General features: G+C 38.3%; 1 protein-coding gene across 6 annotated transcripts in view; it reads left to right on the top strand.

The window, feature by feature from the left end:
* STAP1 (signal transducing adaptor family member 1) overlaps window positions 1-15,245 on the top strand; it is a 55,826-nt gene extending 40,581 nt beyond the window's left edge. For 3 of the 6 annotated variants that reach the window (XM_023555091.2, XM_023555090.2, XM_003415936.4), the window contains 2 exons: window positions 6,651-6,747; window positions 10,294-15,245. In XM_023555091.2, coding sequence (XP_023410859.1) covers window positions 6,651-6,747; window positions 10,294-10,355 — 159 coding nt within the window. In that variant the 3' untranslated portion in view covers window positions 10,356-15,245. Of the gene's footprint in view, window positions 1-597; window positions 4,796-6,650; window positions 6,748-10,293 lie in introns of those variants that run through there. The other 3 variants (XM_064285754.1, XM_023555092.2, XM_064285753.1) reach the window with 2 other exon arrangements.
* The last annotated feature ends 231 nt before the right edge of the window (window positions 15,246-15,476 follow it).

Genomic DNA, 15,476 nt, shown 5'->3' with positions numbered 1-15,476 from the left:
GGGAGAGAAAAATACTTTTGTTAAAAATGTTTTACATCTTCCAGTTACAAGTATTTAAATGTGCTTAGTTCTAATGGAGAAAAATTCTGTGAATGTCTAGCCCTCAAACACCCAACATAAAAAAATTCAGAAATCTCCTCTTAATAGCAACATAACAGTGAAGAAAGAGGGGTTGTCTGCAAACTCTCTCCTACACTTGCTAACTTATCATGGAGCTAATGATATATAGGTGTATCTTGGGGATATTTCGGGTTCAGTTCCAGACCACTGCAATGAAGCAAATATTGCAACAAAAAAAGTCACACAAATTTTTTGGTTTCCCAGTGCATATAAAAGTTATGTTGACACTATACTTTAGTCTGTTAAGTGTGTGTTGTGGATTGAATTGTGTCTCCCCAAAATGTGTGTCAACTTGGCTAGGCCACGATTCCCAGTATTGTGTGGTCGTCCACCCTTTTGTGACCTGATGTGATTATCCTATGTGTTGTAAATCCTAATGTCCATGGTGTTAATGAGCCAGGATTAGAGGCAATTATGTTAATGAGGCAGAACTCAATCTACAGGATTAGGTTGTATCTTGAGTCACTCTCTTTTGAGATATAAAAGAAAGAATCAAACAGAGAAGAGAGGGTCTTCATTACCACCAAGCAAGAAGAGCTAGGAGCAGAGCACATCCTTTGGAATCAGGTCCCTGTGCTGAGAAACTCCAAGACCAGGGGAAGGTTGATGACAAGGAACTTCTCCCAGAGCTGACAGAGAGAAAAAGCCTTCCCCTGGAGCTGCCCTGAATTGGGGCTTCTACCCTCCTAAATTGTGAGAGAATAAACTTCTGTTTGTTGAAGCCATCCACTTGTGGTATTTCTGTTATAGCAGCACTAGGTAACTAAGACAGCGTGCAATAGCATTACGTCTAAAAAAACAATGTGCATACCTTAATTAAAGATACTTTATTGCTAAAAAATGCTAACCATCATCTGAGCCGTCAGTGAATCATAATCTTTTGGCTGGTGGAGGGTCTTGCCTAAACGTTGATGGCTGCTGACTGATCAGGGTAGTGGTTGCTGAAGGTTGGGGTGGTTGTGGCAATTTCTTAAAATAAGGCAACAACGAAATTTGCTGCATCGATTGACTCTTCCTTTCATGAAGGATGTCTCTGTAGCATGCGATGATGTTTGATAGCATTTTACCCACAGTGGACTTCTTCCAAAATTAGAGTTAATCCTCTTAAACTCTCCTGCTGCTTTATCAACTAAGTTTATGGAATCCTTTGTTGTGTTTCAATATTCACAACATTTTCACCAGAAGTAGCTTCCATCTCAAGAAATCACTTTCTTTGCTCATCCATAAGAAGCAACTCCTCAACCATTAAAGTTTGAATATGAGATTTGCAGCAGTTCAGTCACAACTTCAGGCTCCACTTCTAACTCTAGTTTTCTTGCTATTTCCACCACCTCTGCAGTTACTTCCTCCACTAAAGTCTTGAGCCCCTCAAAGTCATCCATGATGATTAGAATCGACTTCTTTCAAACCCCTTTTAAAGTTCTTATTTTGACCTCCCATGAATCACGAATGTTCCTGATGGCATCTAGAATGGTGAATCCTTTCCAGAAGGTTTTCAATTTACTTTGCTCAGACTCATCAGAGGAATCACTACGGCAGCGATAGCCTTATGAAATGTATTTCTTAAATAATAAGGCTTGAAAGTTGAAATTACTGCTTGATCCATGGACTGTAGAATGGACGTTGTCTTAGCAGACATGAAAACAACATTAATCTCCTTGTACGTTTGTATCAGAGCTCTTGGGTGACGAGGTACATTGTCAATGGGCAGTGATATTTTGGAAGGAATATTTTTCTGAGCAGTAGGTCTCAACGGTGGGCTTAAAATATTCAGTAAACCATCTTGTAAATAGATGTGCTGTCATTCAGGCTTTGTTGTTCCATTTATAGACACAGGAAGAGCAGATTTAGCATAATTCTTAAGGGCCCTAGGATTTTCCGAATGGTAAATGAGCATTGGCTTCAACTTAAAGTCACCAGCTGCATTAGCCCCTAACAAAAGAGTCAGCCTCAACTTCGAAGTTTTGAAGCCAGGCATTGACTTCTTTCTAGCTATGAAAGTCCTAGATGGCATCTTCTTCCAATACAAAGCTGTTTCGTCTACACTGAGAAGCTGTTGTTTAGTGTAGCCACTTTCATCAATAATCTTAGCTAGATCTTCTGGATACGTTGCTGCTTCACCTTGCACTTTTATGATATGGAGGTAGCTTCTTTCCTTAAACCTCATGAAACAAACTCTGCTAGCTTCAGACTTTTCTTCTTTGCAGCTTCTTCACCTCTCTTAGCTGTCACAGAATTGAAGAGTTAGGGCCTTGGATTAGGTTTGGCTTAAGGGAAGGTTATAGCTGGTTTGATCTTCTATCCAGACCACTAAAACTTTCTCCATATCAGCAATAAGGCTGTTTCACTTTCTTATCATTCCTGTGTTCACTGGATTAGCACTTTTAATTTCCTTCAAGAACTTTTCCTTTGCATCCACAACTTGGCTGTTTGTCGCAATAGGCCTAGTTTTTGGCCTATCTCCGTTTTTGATATGTGTTCCTCACTAATCTTAATGATTTCTAGCTTTTGATTTAAAGTGACAGACGTACAGCTCTTCCTTAAATATTTAGAGGTCATTGTAGGGGTATTAATTGGCCTAATTTCAATATTGTCATGTCTCAGGTATTAAGGAGGCCTGAGGAGAGGGAGAGAGACAGAGTAACCACTTGGTTGGTGGAGCTGTCAGAAAATTTATCAATTAAGTTCACTGTCTTATCTGGGCGCAGTTCATGGTGCCCCAAAACAATTACAATAGTGACATCAAAGATCATTGATTTACAGATCACCATTAAAGATAAAATCATAAAGAAAAAGCTTGAAATATTGCAAGAATTACCAAAATGTGACACATAGACACTAAGTGAGGGCACGCTGTTGGAAAAACGGTGCCAATAGACTGGCTAGATACAGGGTGGCCATAAGCCTTCAATTTGTAAAAAACAAAATATCTGCAAAGCTCAATAATGTGAAGTGCAATAAAACGAGGTATGCCTATAACATAACCATTAGATAATGTCTGTCACAGAGCTAAGTACTTTACATGTATCATCTATTTTAATCCTTATCATCACCCTGAGGTAGATACTGTTATGCCTATTATCTAGGTGAGAAAACTGGTATTACACTGGTCTCAGCCAACGAGCAGGATGCTGAAAAAAGGGTAATATAGTTCTGCGATCCTAGACTGTGATGTTGGGATATATGGCCAGGAAAAGTGTCTCTGATACCACTTAAATGAAACTGATGAGGCTTGAAGGTTATTATAATATTTCTGTAAAATTGAGCTGCTGGTTCCTCTGCCTTTCTAGACCCACTGTTTTGATAAAATTAAAGAAAGGACAGCGTGATTAGATTACTTATGTTTCGACCATAACCCTCAGAGTGCAGTAGTGACCGCTGCCAAAAGTAAGGTAGCTGCTAATTCATGTACCGCACTTACACTTTTGTCATAAATGGCTTCCAGAGCTTCTTATTTGTCATATCTATGCCTGACTAGGCTTTTTCAAAAATTTGAATAGAGGAGGCAGGGAATTATTACTAAACGATAATCCAGATAATCAGTAACCAGGGGCAATTGTTAGGGAAGAAGGTGCCACTGCAACTGGTAAATTGGGGCTCATTTATCTGTTGTTATAGCCCATATAGTCCACAGTGTAAGGAAGGCTAACAGTCTGGATTATTCTTTCCCCTTTCATCCTCCCAACCCTATGTCACAAACAAGTTGTCTTTTTGTGAATTCTTTTTTCTCTTCAAGGTTACTCTCCATATTCAGGTTTAACCTGAATTCACTTGTATAAAAATATTGGTTTAGGGGTGGTGACACATTCAGTTACTCAATTCAAGCAAAGTATTCTCGTAAAATGAGATATCAAAATACTTATATCCTCTGGCTTTAAGGGTTCCTTGGTGTCAAGGAGAAACCAGCTATGTATGGCTAACTAACAAAAATGAACTTATTATAAGTACACAGAAAGCACACAAAATGATTGGAAGACTAGAAAACCTTCAGAGTCTAGAAAGCAGTTACTTGTACTAAGAACCATCTGATTAGGAAGTTGCTGTCTTTCCTTGTTCCTCTACCGAAGATTCAAACTTCGGGATGGGAGCATTTCCTGGCCTAGCTTGAGTGACATTCTAATTCCTTAGCTGAGTAGAGAGCAAGGTATCTAATTATTGTTAATCAGGCTGTATCCAATGGGAAGGGGGTAATTCCTCAACAGGAAATTGCATATGGTTAGAAAGGGAAATTAAACATTTGTGTAGTGTATTAGGGGTTCTCCAGAAAAAACAGAACCAATAAGACATACAATAATATATATACATATATATATAAAAAATACACACATATATATATTGTTGTGTGCCATCAAGTTGATTATGACTCTTAGCAACCCCATGTGACAGAGTAGAACTGCCGCATAGGATTTCTTAGGCTGTAATCCTTACAGGAGCAGATTGTCAGATCTTTTTTCTCACAGAGTGAGTGGTGGGTTAGAACCACTGACCTTTCTGTTAGCAACTGAGAGCTTAACCATTGCATCACCAGTTCTTGTGTGTGTGTGTGTGTGTGTGTATATATATATATATATAAAACCAAACCAAACCCAGTGCCATCAATTCCGACTCATAGCGACCCTATAGGACAGAGTAGAACAGCACCATAGAGTTTCCAAGGAGCGCCTGGTGGACTCAAACTTCCAGCCTTCTGGTTAGCAGCTGTAGCACTTAACCACTATGCCACCAAGGTTTCCTGTATATGTATATATAAAATACTCCATATGTATGTGTATGTACATATACACATACATATGGAGCCCTGGAGAAGCAGTGATTAAGAGCTCGGCTGCTAACCAAAAGGTATCTCTCTTGCTCTTGCTCTCTCTCTCTATGTAGACAGAAAGATTTATTTATTTAAAGGAATTGATTGGCTCACATGATTGTGAGAGATGGCAAGTCCAAGATCTGTAATTTAGGAGACAGGCTGGAAACTCTGGCAGTCTGTGTCTAAAATCAGTAGGCAAGTGGTGCCCTGGGAACTCCAGCAAGATAGCTAGGTTACACTCTTGAGGCAGAATCTTTCCCCCTTGGGAAATCTTCAATTTTTGCTCTAAGGCCTTTAAATAATTGGATGAGGCCCACCCTATTATTGAGAGTAATCTCCTTTAGTCAACTGATTGTAAATGTTAATCACATCTACAAAATAACTTCACAGCAACATCTAGACTAGTGTTTGACCAGACAACTGGATGTCATTGCCTAATCAAGTTGACAAATAAAATTAACCATCACAAGTATGTAAAACCATGGTGTTTTAGTTATCTACTGCTGATATAACAAACAATATTACAAGTGGGTGTCTTTAAAGAACAAGAGTTTATTTTTCTAGGAGTCTAGAAGTCTGAATTCAGGGTGTTGGCTCTAGGGGAAGGTCCTTCTTTGTTTCTATTGTCACATGGTGCCTGTCTTGCCTCTGTGTGTCTTTCTGTGTCTGTGTTGTTTTGTTGTTAGGTGCCGTCAAGTTGGTTCCAAGTCACAGTGACTCTGTATATAACAGAACGAAACACTGCCCAGTCCTTAGTCATCCTCATAATCGTTGCTATGCTTGAGCCCGTTGCTGCAGCCACTGTGTCAGTCTGTCTCCTTGAGGGTCTTCCTCTCTTTCCATGACCCTCTATTTTACCAAGCGTAATGTCCTTCTCCAGGGGCTGGTCCCTCCTGATAACATGTCCAAAGTACGTGAGACTAAGTCTCACCATCCTTGCTTTTAAGGACCATTCTGGCTGTCCTCCCAAGACAGATGTTTGTTCTTCTGGAAGTCCGTGGTATGTTCAACATTCTTCACCAGGACCATAATTCAAATGCATTGTTTCTCCTTTGGTCCAGCTTTTGCATGCATATGAGGTGACTGAAAATATCATGACTTGGGTCAGACTCACCTTAGACCTCAAAGTGACACCTTTGCTTTTTAACATTTTAAAGAGGTTTTTTTGCCGCAGATATTCCCAGTGAAATACGTCATTTGATTTACTTACTGCTGCTACCATGGATGTTGATTGTGGATCCAAGTAAAATGAAATCCTTGACCACCTCAATATTTTCTCCGTTTGTCCTGATGTTGCTTATTGGTCCAGTTGTGAGGATTTTTCTCTTTATGTTGAGGTGCAATCTATACTGAAAACTGTAGTCTTTGACCTTCATCAGTAAGTGCTTCAAGACCTGTGTCTGTGTCCCCTTTATAAGACATCACTCAGACGGGATTAGGTTTAGGACCCTCCTTACTCTGGTATGACCTCATTAGTATAACAAAAGAAAGCCTCTATTTCTAAACAGGATCATATTGATAGGTACAGGGGTTAAGACTTAAATATATCATTTGGGGGGACACAATTCAAAACACATAACCATTCAGTAATCCATTTAAGTGAGGTACTGACACATTTATCTGGAGGTCAGGAAATACACAGTAGTCACCATTAAATTTCAGTTGAGCCTTCTCTCACTCTCTATATAGATGACACTGAATCTTCTTTCTTTTTTTTGTTATACAGGTGACACTCCCAAGCCTTTTCAGTGTCATTGATTATTTTGTGAAGGAGACTAGAGGAAATTTAAGACCATTTATATATTCAACTGATGAAAACCTTGGTATGTTCTTCATTTCATTGGTGTGTTAAGTAAAACAACAACCAAAAACACCTCTGCATATTATTTGTAATACCAGCCAGATAGGAACTGTAGTTTAGCCTTTATCCATTTGGAAATCATTTTGTCACTGTCTAAAAATAAGGGAGTACTAATAGAGTATAAAACCATTCTAGCCCTGAGGCATATTGTGATTAGAAATTTTATTCCAGCATTCTACTTGCCTTTATCAAACAAGTTTAGAGGTAAGAAAACTAAACTCACATAGAGTTATGGAAACCAAATAGGGAATTTAAAGGAATGGTCTGTCAGCAATGTCAAATGCTTCAGACAGGTTAAAATGGGTGAAGATTAAGGAGACAGTATGGGAATCGGCTATTAAACAGATTACTTAAGAGAGAGAAGTTTTACTCCAGTATAATGGCAGAAGTCAGATTGTAAGATAATAAGGGGTGAGTGGTGAGGATAGATAGAAGATATTAGTCAGGGGCACCTACAGAATTTGTGGGCTTTTTTTCCCGTAATTATTAGGAATTTCAAAATGGGGATAGCAAAATATTAATTTGAGCACAGAGTCCTTTGCAACTGCCAGATCACATAACTTTGAATCTGGTTGTTTATCATCCAGTCTTTGGCACAGCAGGACAGGCTGGATGTGGTAGCTTCTCTCCATCATTTAAAATAATCTCTGGTGCATGTGGTCTTTGACAAGCTGTAAACAGGAGATTTAATAAAAGATCTCCAATTTATTTGTACTTCACAGTTACCCAAATAAGTCTGTGTTCCTACAGATTATGAGAGAAATAACCTTATTTGCTACCTTTATAGGGACATGGTGGCTCAATGGTTAAGAAGTATGGATGAACCAAAAGGTCAGCAGTTCAAACCCACCAGCTGCTCCTTGGAAACCCTATGGGGCAGTTTTACTCTGTCCTGTAGGTTAGCTATGAGTCAAAGTCCACTTGACGGAAATGGGTTTAATTTTTTTGGTATCAGGGACATATCTGGAAAATCTCACCAATGAAAAGGACTGAAAGTTTAAAAGTTCAAGTTCTTTTTAAAACATGGCTATGATTCTTTTGATGCCAAATAACTAAAAGGAAAAAAGATTCTCAGAGTCTGAGGAACTTTAGAAAGTTAACTGATACAATGTTTGTATGTGAATCATCTCTATTCGGTATAAAAAACATCTCTGAGATGTCCATTCAACTTATTTGAACATTTCTGAGGGGGGTGGGGGTGGTCACTGATATTTGAGGCAGCATATTTCACTTCCTGAAATGATTTTTTAATTGTTTAGGTTATTTACAATTAATGTTTTTTGATTGGGTTAGGAGCCCTGGTGGTGCAGTGGTTAAGCACTCAGCTGCTAATCGAAAGGTCAGTGGCTCAAACTCACCAGCTGCTCCACAGGAGAAAGATGTGGCAGTCTGCTTCTGTAAAGACTTACAGCCTTGAAAACCCTATGCGATAGTTCTACTCTGTCCTAAAGGGATGCTATGAGTCAGAATTGACTCGATGGCAACAGGTTTAGTTTTTGTTATTTTACTGTTGGGTTTGTATCTAACATTTTGTATTTGTTTTCTGTTGTCATCTGTTATTTTGTTTCCTGTCCTATTTTTTGGACAATCTTAATACTCTTTAGTATTCTATTTTATCTGTTAAAATATTGGCTATATATCACCACATGGATCGTAGTTTTAACTGCTTTAAAATCTTTGACAATCCCGTGATCTTGGTTATCTTAGTGCTAGCATCTGTTGATTGTCTTTTCCCTTGAGAATTGGTCACATTTTCCTGGTTCTTTGTATGCTAAGTAATTTTGTGTCCTGGACATTTTGTCATAAGCCTCTGGGTCCTGCTAAAATCTTCTGGAACATTTTTTTTTTTTAAGCCAGAAATCATCCTGATTAGATTCAGATCCTAAGTTCTATCCCACTCTCTGTGAGAAGTGGCTCCAATGTCGTTTTTAAAGCCTTTGTTGTGCGCTTTGGGTTTGTCTCATGCGTGTCTCTCTCAGAGATTAGCCTGGGACTTGGGCAGTGGTTTATACCTTAGTTCAAGTTTCAAAGTCTTTGCTATGTGCTCTGCATCTGTACTTTGCATGTACAGCTCAGTGATGAGCCAAAACTTGTGTTGCTTCACACTTGGAATTAGGGTATGCTCTTTTCCCAGAATTTCCTCACACTCCATAGCTCCCAAGAGTCTTTGATCCTGGTTTCTTAGCTAGAAAGATGAGTTTCTGAAGAGTTGTACCTACTGGTGCTGCCACGCAGTTCTGTGAGGCTGGGGCTGCCCTTGGGGGAAAGAAGTTAAGAGAGAAAAAGAGAAAACAAACAAAAAACAAAAAATACCAGGATTTCCTTTCCCTCTCACTTTCTCCAGACTACAGGGCTCCCCTTTTCCTAGTTCCTCTGGCCAGAAAGATGGGTTTTTCTCTTGGGGTTTAGGTGTTCATGCTGCCACTGCCAAAGTGTAGCTCCTTGACCTGGGGTCACCCTCAAGGGCAGAGACAGTACAAAGAATTACAGAAATAACCCAAAAATGGGCCGTTAATGCAAAATGTCAATGCTTTCAGAAACAGATTACTACTGCTCTGTGGCCAAACTGGTTCAATTTGCTTTGTGATCATGAACAAATTACTCAACCTCTCTGCAGATCCCTTTGTTATAAGATAAAGATTAGGGAATGACATGTGAAAAGATAAAGGGGCATGTGGAGAGAGAATTCAAATAAACAGACTGTCTTATGCAGAATTATGTGTTTTTCTTACAAAAGCAGGCAGATGATGGATGAGTAAACTGGAAGAGTAAATGACAGTGGAAACAGGACTTTAAAAGTTACGAAAATTTTAAAGCCCATCTTGACAAACACTGTTGAAGCTTTAAGGAAACTTTGGGGAACCTTAGAATTGTTTCAGGAGTTTGGATTTAAAGCTGGGCTTGTGCATACCTGGGAATGTTGGAGCTTTTTGCTCTAATTTGCCTTGTGCTGGGAAATGGGAACAGTAAAGCTCCTAAGGGTTCAAATCTGAGGAAATGAAGAAAGGCATTTACAATGAAATATTTTCTTAAAAAAATGAGATTATCTTTGATTGTTGTTAACCCATGTGAACATTCAGCTTTCTCTCTAACACTAGAAGTCAAGGGACAGAACCAGAATGGTCAATGCTATTTCCTCAATTTATCTTTCTCAACTTTGGGAAGTGAATTTATGTCACTTCAAAATACGGTAGGATAACAATAAAAAAAATCCATTGCTATCGAATAGGTAACTGATATTGGTAGGATAAAAGGTAACTGATATTAAGATAGGCCAGGAAGAGAAAACAACAGCAAAAAAACTTTTTACAGAAAATTAGGAATTGAGTTACAGGTTCAAGATAAAATAAAAAGCAACTGAATATTCATTATTCTGTTTACATTTATTAAACATCTCCAGTGTTCCAGGCACAAGCAGGAAAATCAACTCACGTTGAAAATAAAGAACTTCCTTGCTCCTTCATATTCGTTTCTTAGTTAATTAAGTTTTCCCATCCACAATTTCTAGGCCAAGAACCCAAGACAGAAGAAAGAAGAGAGAAGCTGAAGAAAAACCTGCATAGTTCATGAAATGAAAGAACTACCTTTATGTATCTTGGTAATTTGTATTTTCAAAAAGAAGAGATCACTTTTTAAAGAAAATTACTTGTATTCTCCTGATCCTGATTTCCAAGTCACTCACCTGGACACCAGAATTAAACATTGTATCATATAATTTCATGGTCTTATCAGAATGAAAATTCAATGGAAAACCACAGAATACGATAACTGGTAGATGTACATATTCTTGTGCACTGATATAAGGTTGAAAACCTATGGTCCTTTATAAATGGAGTTTTTATTTCCTGGGCTTCAATTAAATACATTTTCTCTATACAAATTCCACAGAAGATACTCTAGTTCTCTAAAATTCTACTAATTCCAAAAAAAAAAAAAAACCTCAATACATTTCGTTCAGATCTGACTTTACCAATTGATTAGATAAGAACAGTCATTCTAACTTTCTAGATAGAAGTCAGAAACACATAAAAGGAGAAGCCTTTTTCCAATAGAAATACTCTATGCCACATTTTTGTTATTGGAAATAAACTTTGTACACCTTTAATTTCTTTGTATTTCCCTGATGTTATTTTGCTAGCTCAAAATCAATCCATACCTGCCTTTTGTAAAAACATTAGTCTACAAGGATGACAAAAGTCTACATAATATAACCACTCATTTCACAAGTAAAGCAGTTTGAGCATGATTATAATAATCTACAGCTCCTTTAAAATACTGATTCCTCAGCCCCAAACAGAAACCCTTGTGGCAGAGTGGTTAGGAGCTACAGCTGCTAACCAAAAGGTCAGCAGTTTGAATCCGCCAGGCACCCCTTGGAAACCTTACCAGCAGTTCTACTCTGTCCTATAGGGTCGCTATGAGTCGGAATCAACTCGACAGCAACAAGTTTGGTTCCTGTTTGTTTTGGTCAAGCCCCAAACTAGATCTGAATCAAAATCTCAGGGGCAATTTTCATAAATACATATATACACACACACACATATATACATACACATATGTTGTTGTTAGATGCCATTGAGTCAGTTCCAACTCAGAACAAAACCCTGCTTGGTCCTGTACCATCCTCACAATCATTGCCACGTTTGAGCCCTTGTTACAGGCACTGTGTCAATCCATCTTGTTGAGGGTCTTCCTCTTTTTTTGCTGACGCTCTAACTTGCCAATCACGATGTCCTTCTCCAGGGACTGGTCCCACTTGATAACATGTCCAAAGTATATGAGACCAAGTCTTGCCATCCTTTTTTCCAAGGAGCACCCTGACTGTACTTCTTCTAAGACAAATTTGTTTGTTCTTCTGGCAGTCCAGGATATTATTTTCCAACACCATAATTCAAAGGCATCAATAATTCTCTCGTCTTCCTTATTCATTGTCCAGCTTTTGCAAGCATATGAAGTGACTGAAAATTTTATGGCTTGGGTCAGGAGTGCCTTAGTCCTCAAAATGACATCTTTGCTTTTCAACACTTTAATGAGGTCTTGTGCAGCAGATTTGCCCAATGCAATACGTCATTCGATTTCCTGACTGCTACTTCTATGGGCATTGATTGTAGATCCGAGTAAAATGAAATCCTTGACAACTTCAATCTTTTTTCTGTTTATCATTATGTTGCTAACTGGTCCAGTTTTGAGAGTTTTTCTTTATGTTGAGGTGTAATTCATACTGAAGGCTGTAGTATTTGATCTACATCAGTAAGTGCTTCAAGTCCTCTTCACTTTCAGCAAGCAAGGTTGTGTCATCTGCATATCACAGGCTATTAATGAGTCTTCCACCAATCCTGATTTTGTGTTCTTCGTATAGTCCAGTTTCTCTGATTATTTGCTGAGCATACAGACTAAATAAGTATGGTGAAAGGATACAACCCTGACAAATACCTTTCCTGATTTTAATGCATGCAGTATCCCCCTGTTCTATTTGAATGACTGCCTCTTGGTCTGTGTACAGGTTCTGCATGAGCACAATTACGTGTTCTGGAATTCTCATTCTTCCCAATGTCACCCATAATTTGTTATGATCCAGACAGTGGAATGCCTTTGCATATAAACCTCTTTCTGGTATTCTCTGCTTTCAGTCAAGATCCATCTGACATAGCAATGATATATCCCTTATTTCATGTCCTCTTCTGAATCTGGGTTGAATTTCTGGCAGTTCCCTGTCGATGTACTGCTGCAGCCATTTTTTAATTCTTTTCAGCAAAATTTTAGCTGTGTGTGATATTAATGATACTGTTCAGTAATTTCTGCATTCTGTTGTATTATCCTTATATGGAATGGGCACAAATATAGACTTATACCAGTAGGTTGGTCAGGTAGCTATCTTCCAAATTTCTTGGTGAGCACCTCAAGCCCTGCATCGGTTTGTTGAAATATCTCAGTCGGTATTCTGTCAATTCCTGGAGTCTTGTTTTTTACCAGTGTCTTCCGTGTATCTTCGATTTCTTCCTTCAATACCATTGGTTCCTATCACGTTATCTCTTGAAATGGTTGTACTTCGACCAATTCTTTTTGGTACAGTGGCTCTGTGTATTCCTTCCAACTTCTTTTGATGCTTCCTGCATCGCTCAATATTTTGCGCATAAAATTCTTCAATATTGCGACTTGAGGCTTGAATTTTTCACCGCAGTTCTTTCAGCTTGAGAAATGCTGAGCATGTTTTACCCTTTTGGGTTTCTAACTTTCGGGTCTTTGCATATTTTGTTATAATACTTTGTCTTCTTGAGCTGCCCTTTAAAATCTTCTGTTCAGCTCTTTTACTTCATCATTTCTTCCATTTACTTTAGCTACTCTAGGTTCAAGGGCAACTTTCAGAGTCTTTTCTGACATCCATTTTGGCCTTTTCTTTCTTTCCTTTTTAACGACTTTTTGCTTCTTCATGTATGCTGTCCTTGATGTCATTTTACAACTTGTCTGGTTGTCAGTCATTAGTGTTCAAGGTGCCAAATCTATTCTTGAGATGATCTCCAAATTCAGGTTGTATTTTAGTTCTCCTGGACTTGTTTTAATTTTCTTCAGCTTCAACTTGAACTTGCATATTAGCAATTGATTGTCTGTTCCACAGTCGACCCTTGGCCTTGTTCTGACTGATACTGAGCTTTTCCATCGTATCTTTCCACAGATGTAGTTGATTTGATTCCTGTGTTTTCCATCTGGTGAGGTCCATGTGTATAGTCGCCACTTATGTTGTTTAAAAAGGTTACTTGCAATGAGTAAGTTGTTGGTCTTGCAAAATTCTATCATGTGATCTGTGTTGTTTCTATTACCAAGCCTGTATTTTCCAACTATAGATCCTTCTTTCCTTTCCAACTTTGGCATTCTAATCACCAGTAATTAACAATGCATTTTCTTTTTTTTACTTTTTATTGTAGGTTAGATGGTTTACAGAGCAAACTAGTTTCTCATTAAACAATTAGTATACATATTGTTTTGTGACATTGGTTGCCACCCCCATGACATGTGAACACTCTCTTCTCGACCTTGGGTTCCTCATTACCAGTTTTCTGTCCCTTCCTGCCTGTCAATGCATCTTGATTGCATGTTTGACTAATTTCATACTGCAAAAGTTGGTAGAAATATTCAATTTCCTCATCTTTGGCACTGGTGGTTGGTGTGTAAATTTGGTCATATTAACTGGTTTTCCTTTTAAGCGTATGGGTATTATTCTATCACTGACAACACTGTACTTCAGTAAAGATCTTGAGATGTTCTTTTGGACAGTGAGTGTGACTCCATTTCTCTTCAATTTTTCATTCCCACACAGCAGATCATGATTGTCTGATTCAAAATGTCCAATACCAATCCATTTCAGCTTACTATTGTCTAGTATATTGATCTTGATGTGTTCCATTTCATTTTGATGATTTCCAAATTTCCTAGATTCCTACTTCATACATTCTACCTGATTATTAATGGATGTCTGCAATTGTTTCTTCTCATTTTCAGTTGTACCATATCAGCAAATGAAGATCCTGAAAGCTTGACTCCATACATGTCATTAAGGTCTACTCTACTTTGAGGAAGTACATCTTTCCTAGTCATATTTTGAGTGCCTTCCAACCTGAAGGGATCATCTTCTGGCACTATATCACAAAATGTTTCGCTGCTATTCATATGGTTTTCACTGGTCAGTTTTTTTTGGAAGTAGATTGCCAGGTCCTTCTTCCTTGTCTTAGTCTGGAAGCTCTGCCGAAATTGGTCCACCACAGGTGACCCTGCTGGTATTTGAAATATCAGTGGCATAGCTTCCAGTATCACAGCAACACACAAGCTCCCTACCATAGAATGACAACCTGACGGATGTATAAAGTTGTTTTGTGCCATTGAGTTGATTCTCACACTGACCCTGTATGATAGCATAGATCTGCCCCCATAGGGTTTCCTACGCTGTATTCTTTATGGGAGCAGATCTCCAGGTCTTTTCTCCCATGGAGCTACTGATTGGTTCAAATTGCTGACCTTTCAGGTAGCAGTTGAGTGTTCAACCATTGCACTACCAGGCTCCTTCATATATATATAGTTAATGGAACTATATATATATATATGTATGTGTGTGTGCATATATATATATTTTCATCCAATTCAGGAATCACTCAACCAGCTGAAGATTAAATGATATGGCTTATATTCTATTCCTGGTTTTAATTACTTAGATGTTTGATTTTTTTGGTTTCCTCATGTGTAAAAATATGGGATAAGAATGGATTCCTGAGGTTCTCTTAGCTCCAACATTCTATTATTTTATAAAAAACTGAGGCCCATATGTGCAAAGTACTTGTCCAAATGAATTCACTTAATCTACCCAGTATTCCTTAAGCTGCCAGATAAGAAATTCAAATATTAGAGGTGGGAGATGTAGAGATTAAAAAAAAAAACTGCTCCTTGTAGTGGACAACACAGCCGTGTGAACAGAGACATCAAATTTTCTTCCTTGAGTTCTCCAATTCTTTAACAGTGTTTCTTAAAGTGTCATTCAAAAACCTACGACACAAGTTACCTGGGTGCCTAAGAATTTGTAAGGTCCTAAGCCTCCCTCAGATTTAATAAATTGGAATTTCTGGGGGTTGAGTTCAGAAATCTGTCTTTTTAGTATACAACACAGGTAACCGTTACACACAATATAGATAGAAAACCACCTAT

The sequence above is a fragment of the Loxodonta africana genome, chromosome 5 (genome assembly GCF_030014295.1).
Source record: "Loxodonta africana isolate mLoxAfr1 chromosome 5, mLoxAfr1.hap2, whole genome shotgun sequence".
Classification (NCBI taxonomy): Eukaryota; Metazoa; Chordata; class Mammalia; order Proboscidea; family Elephantidae; genus Loxodonta; species Loxodonta africana.
This window is presented reverse-complemented; position numbering and strand designations above follow the sequence as displayed.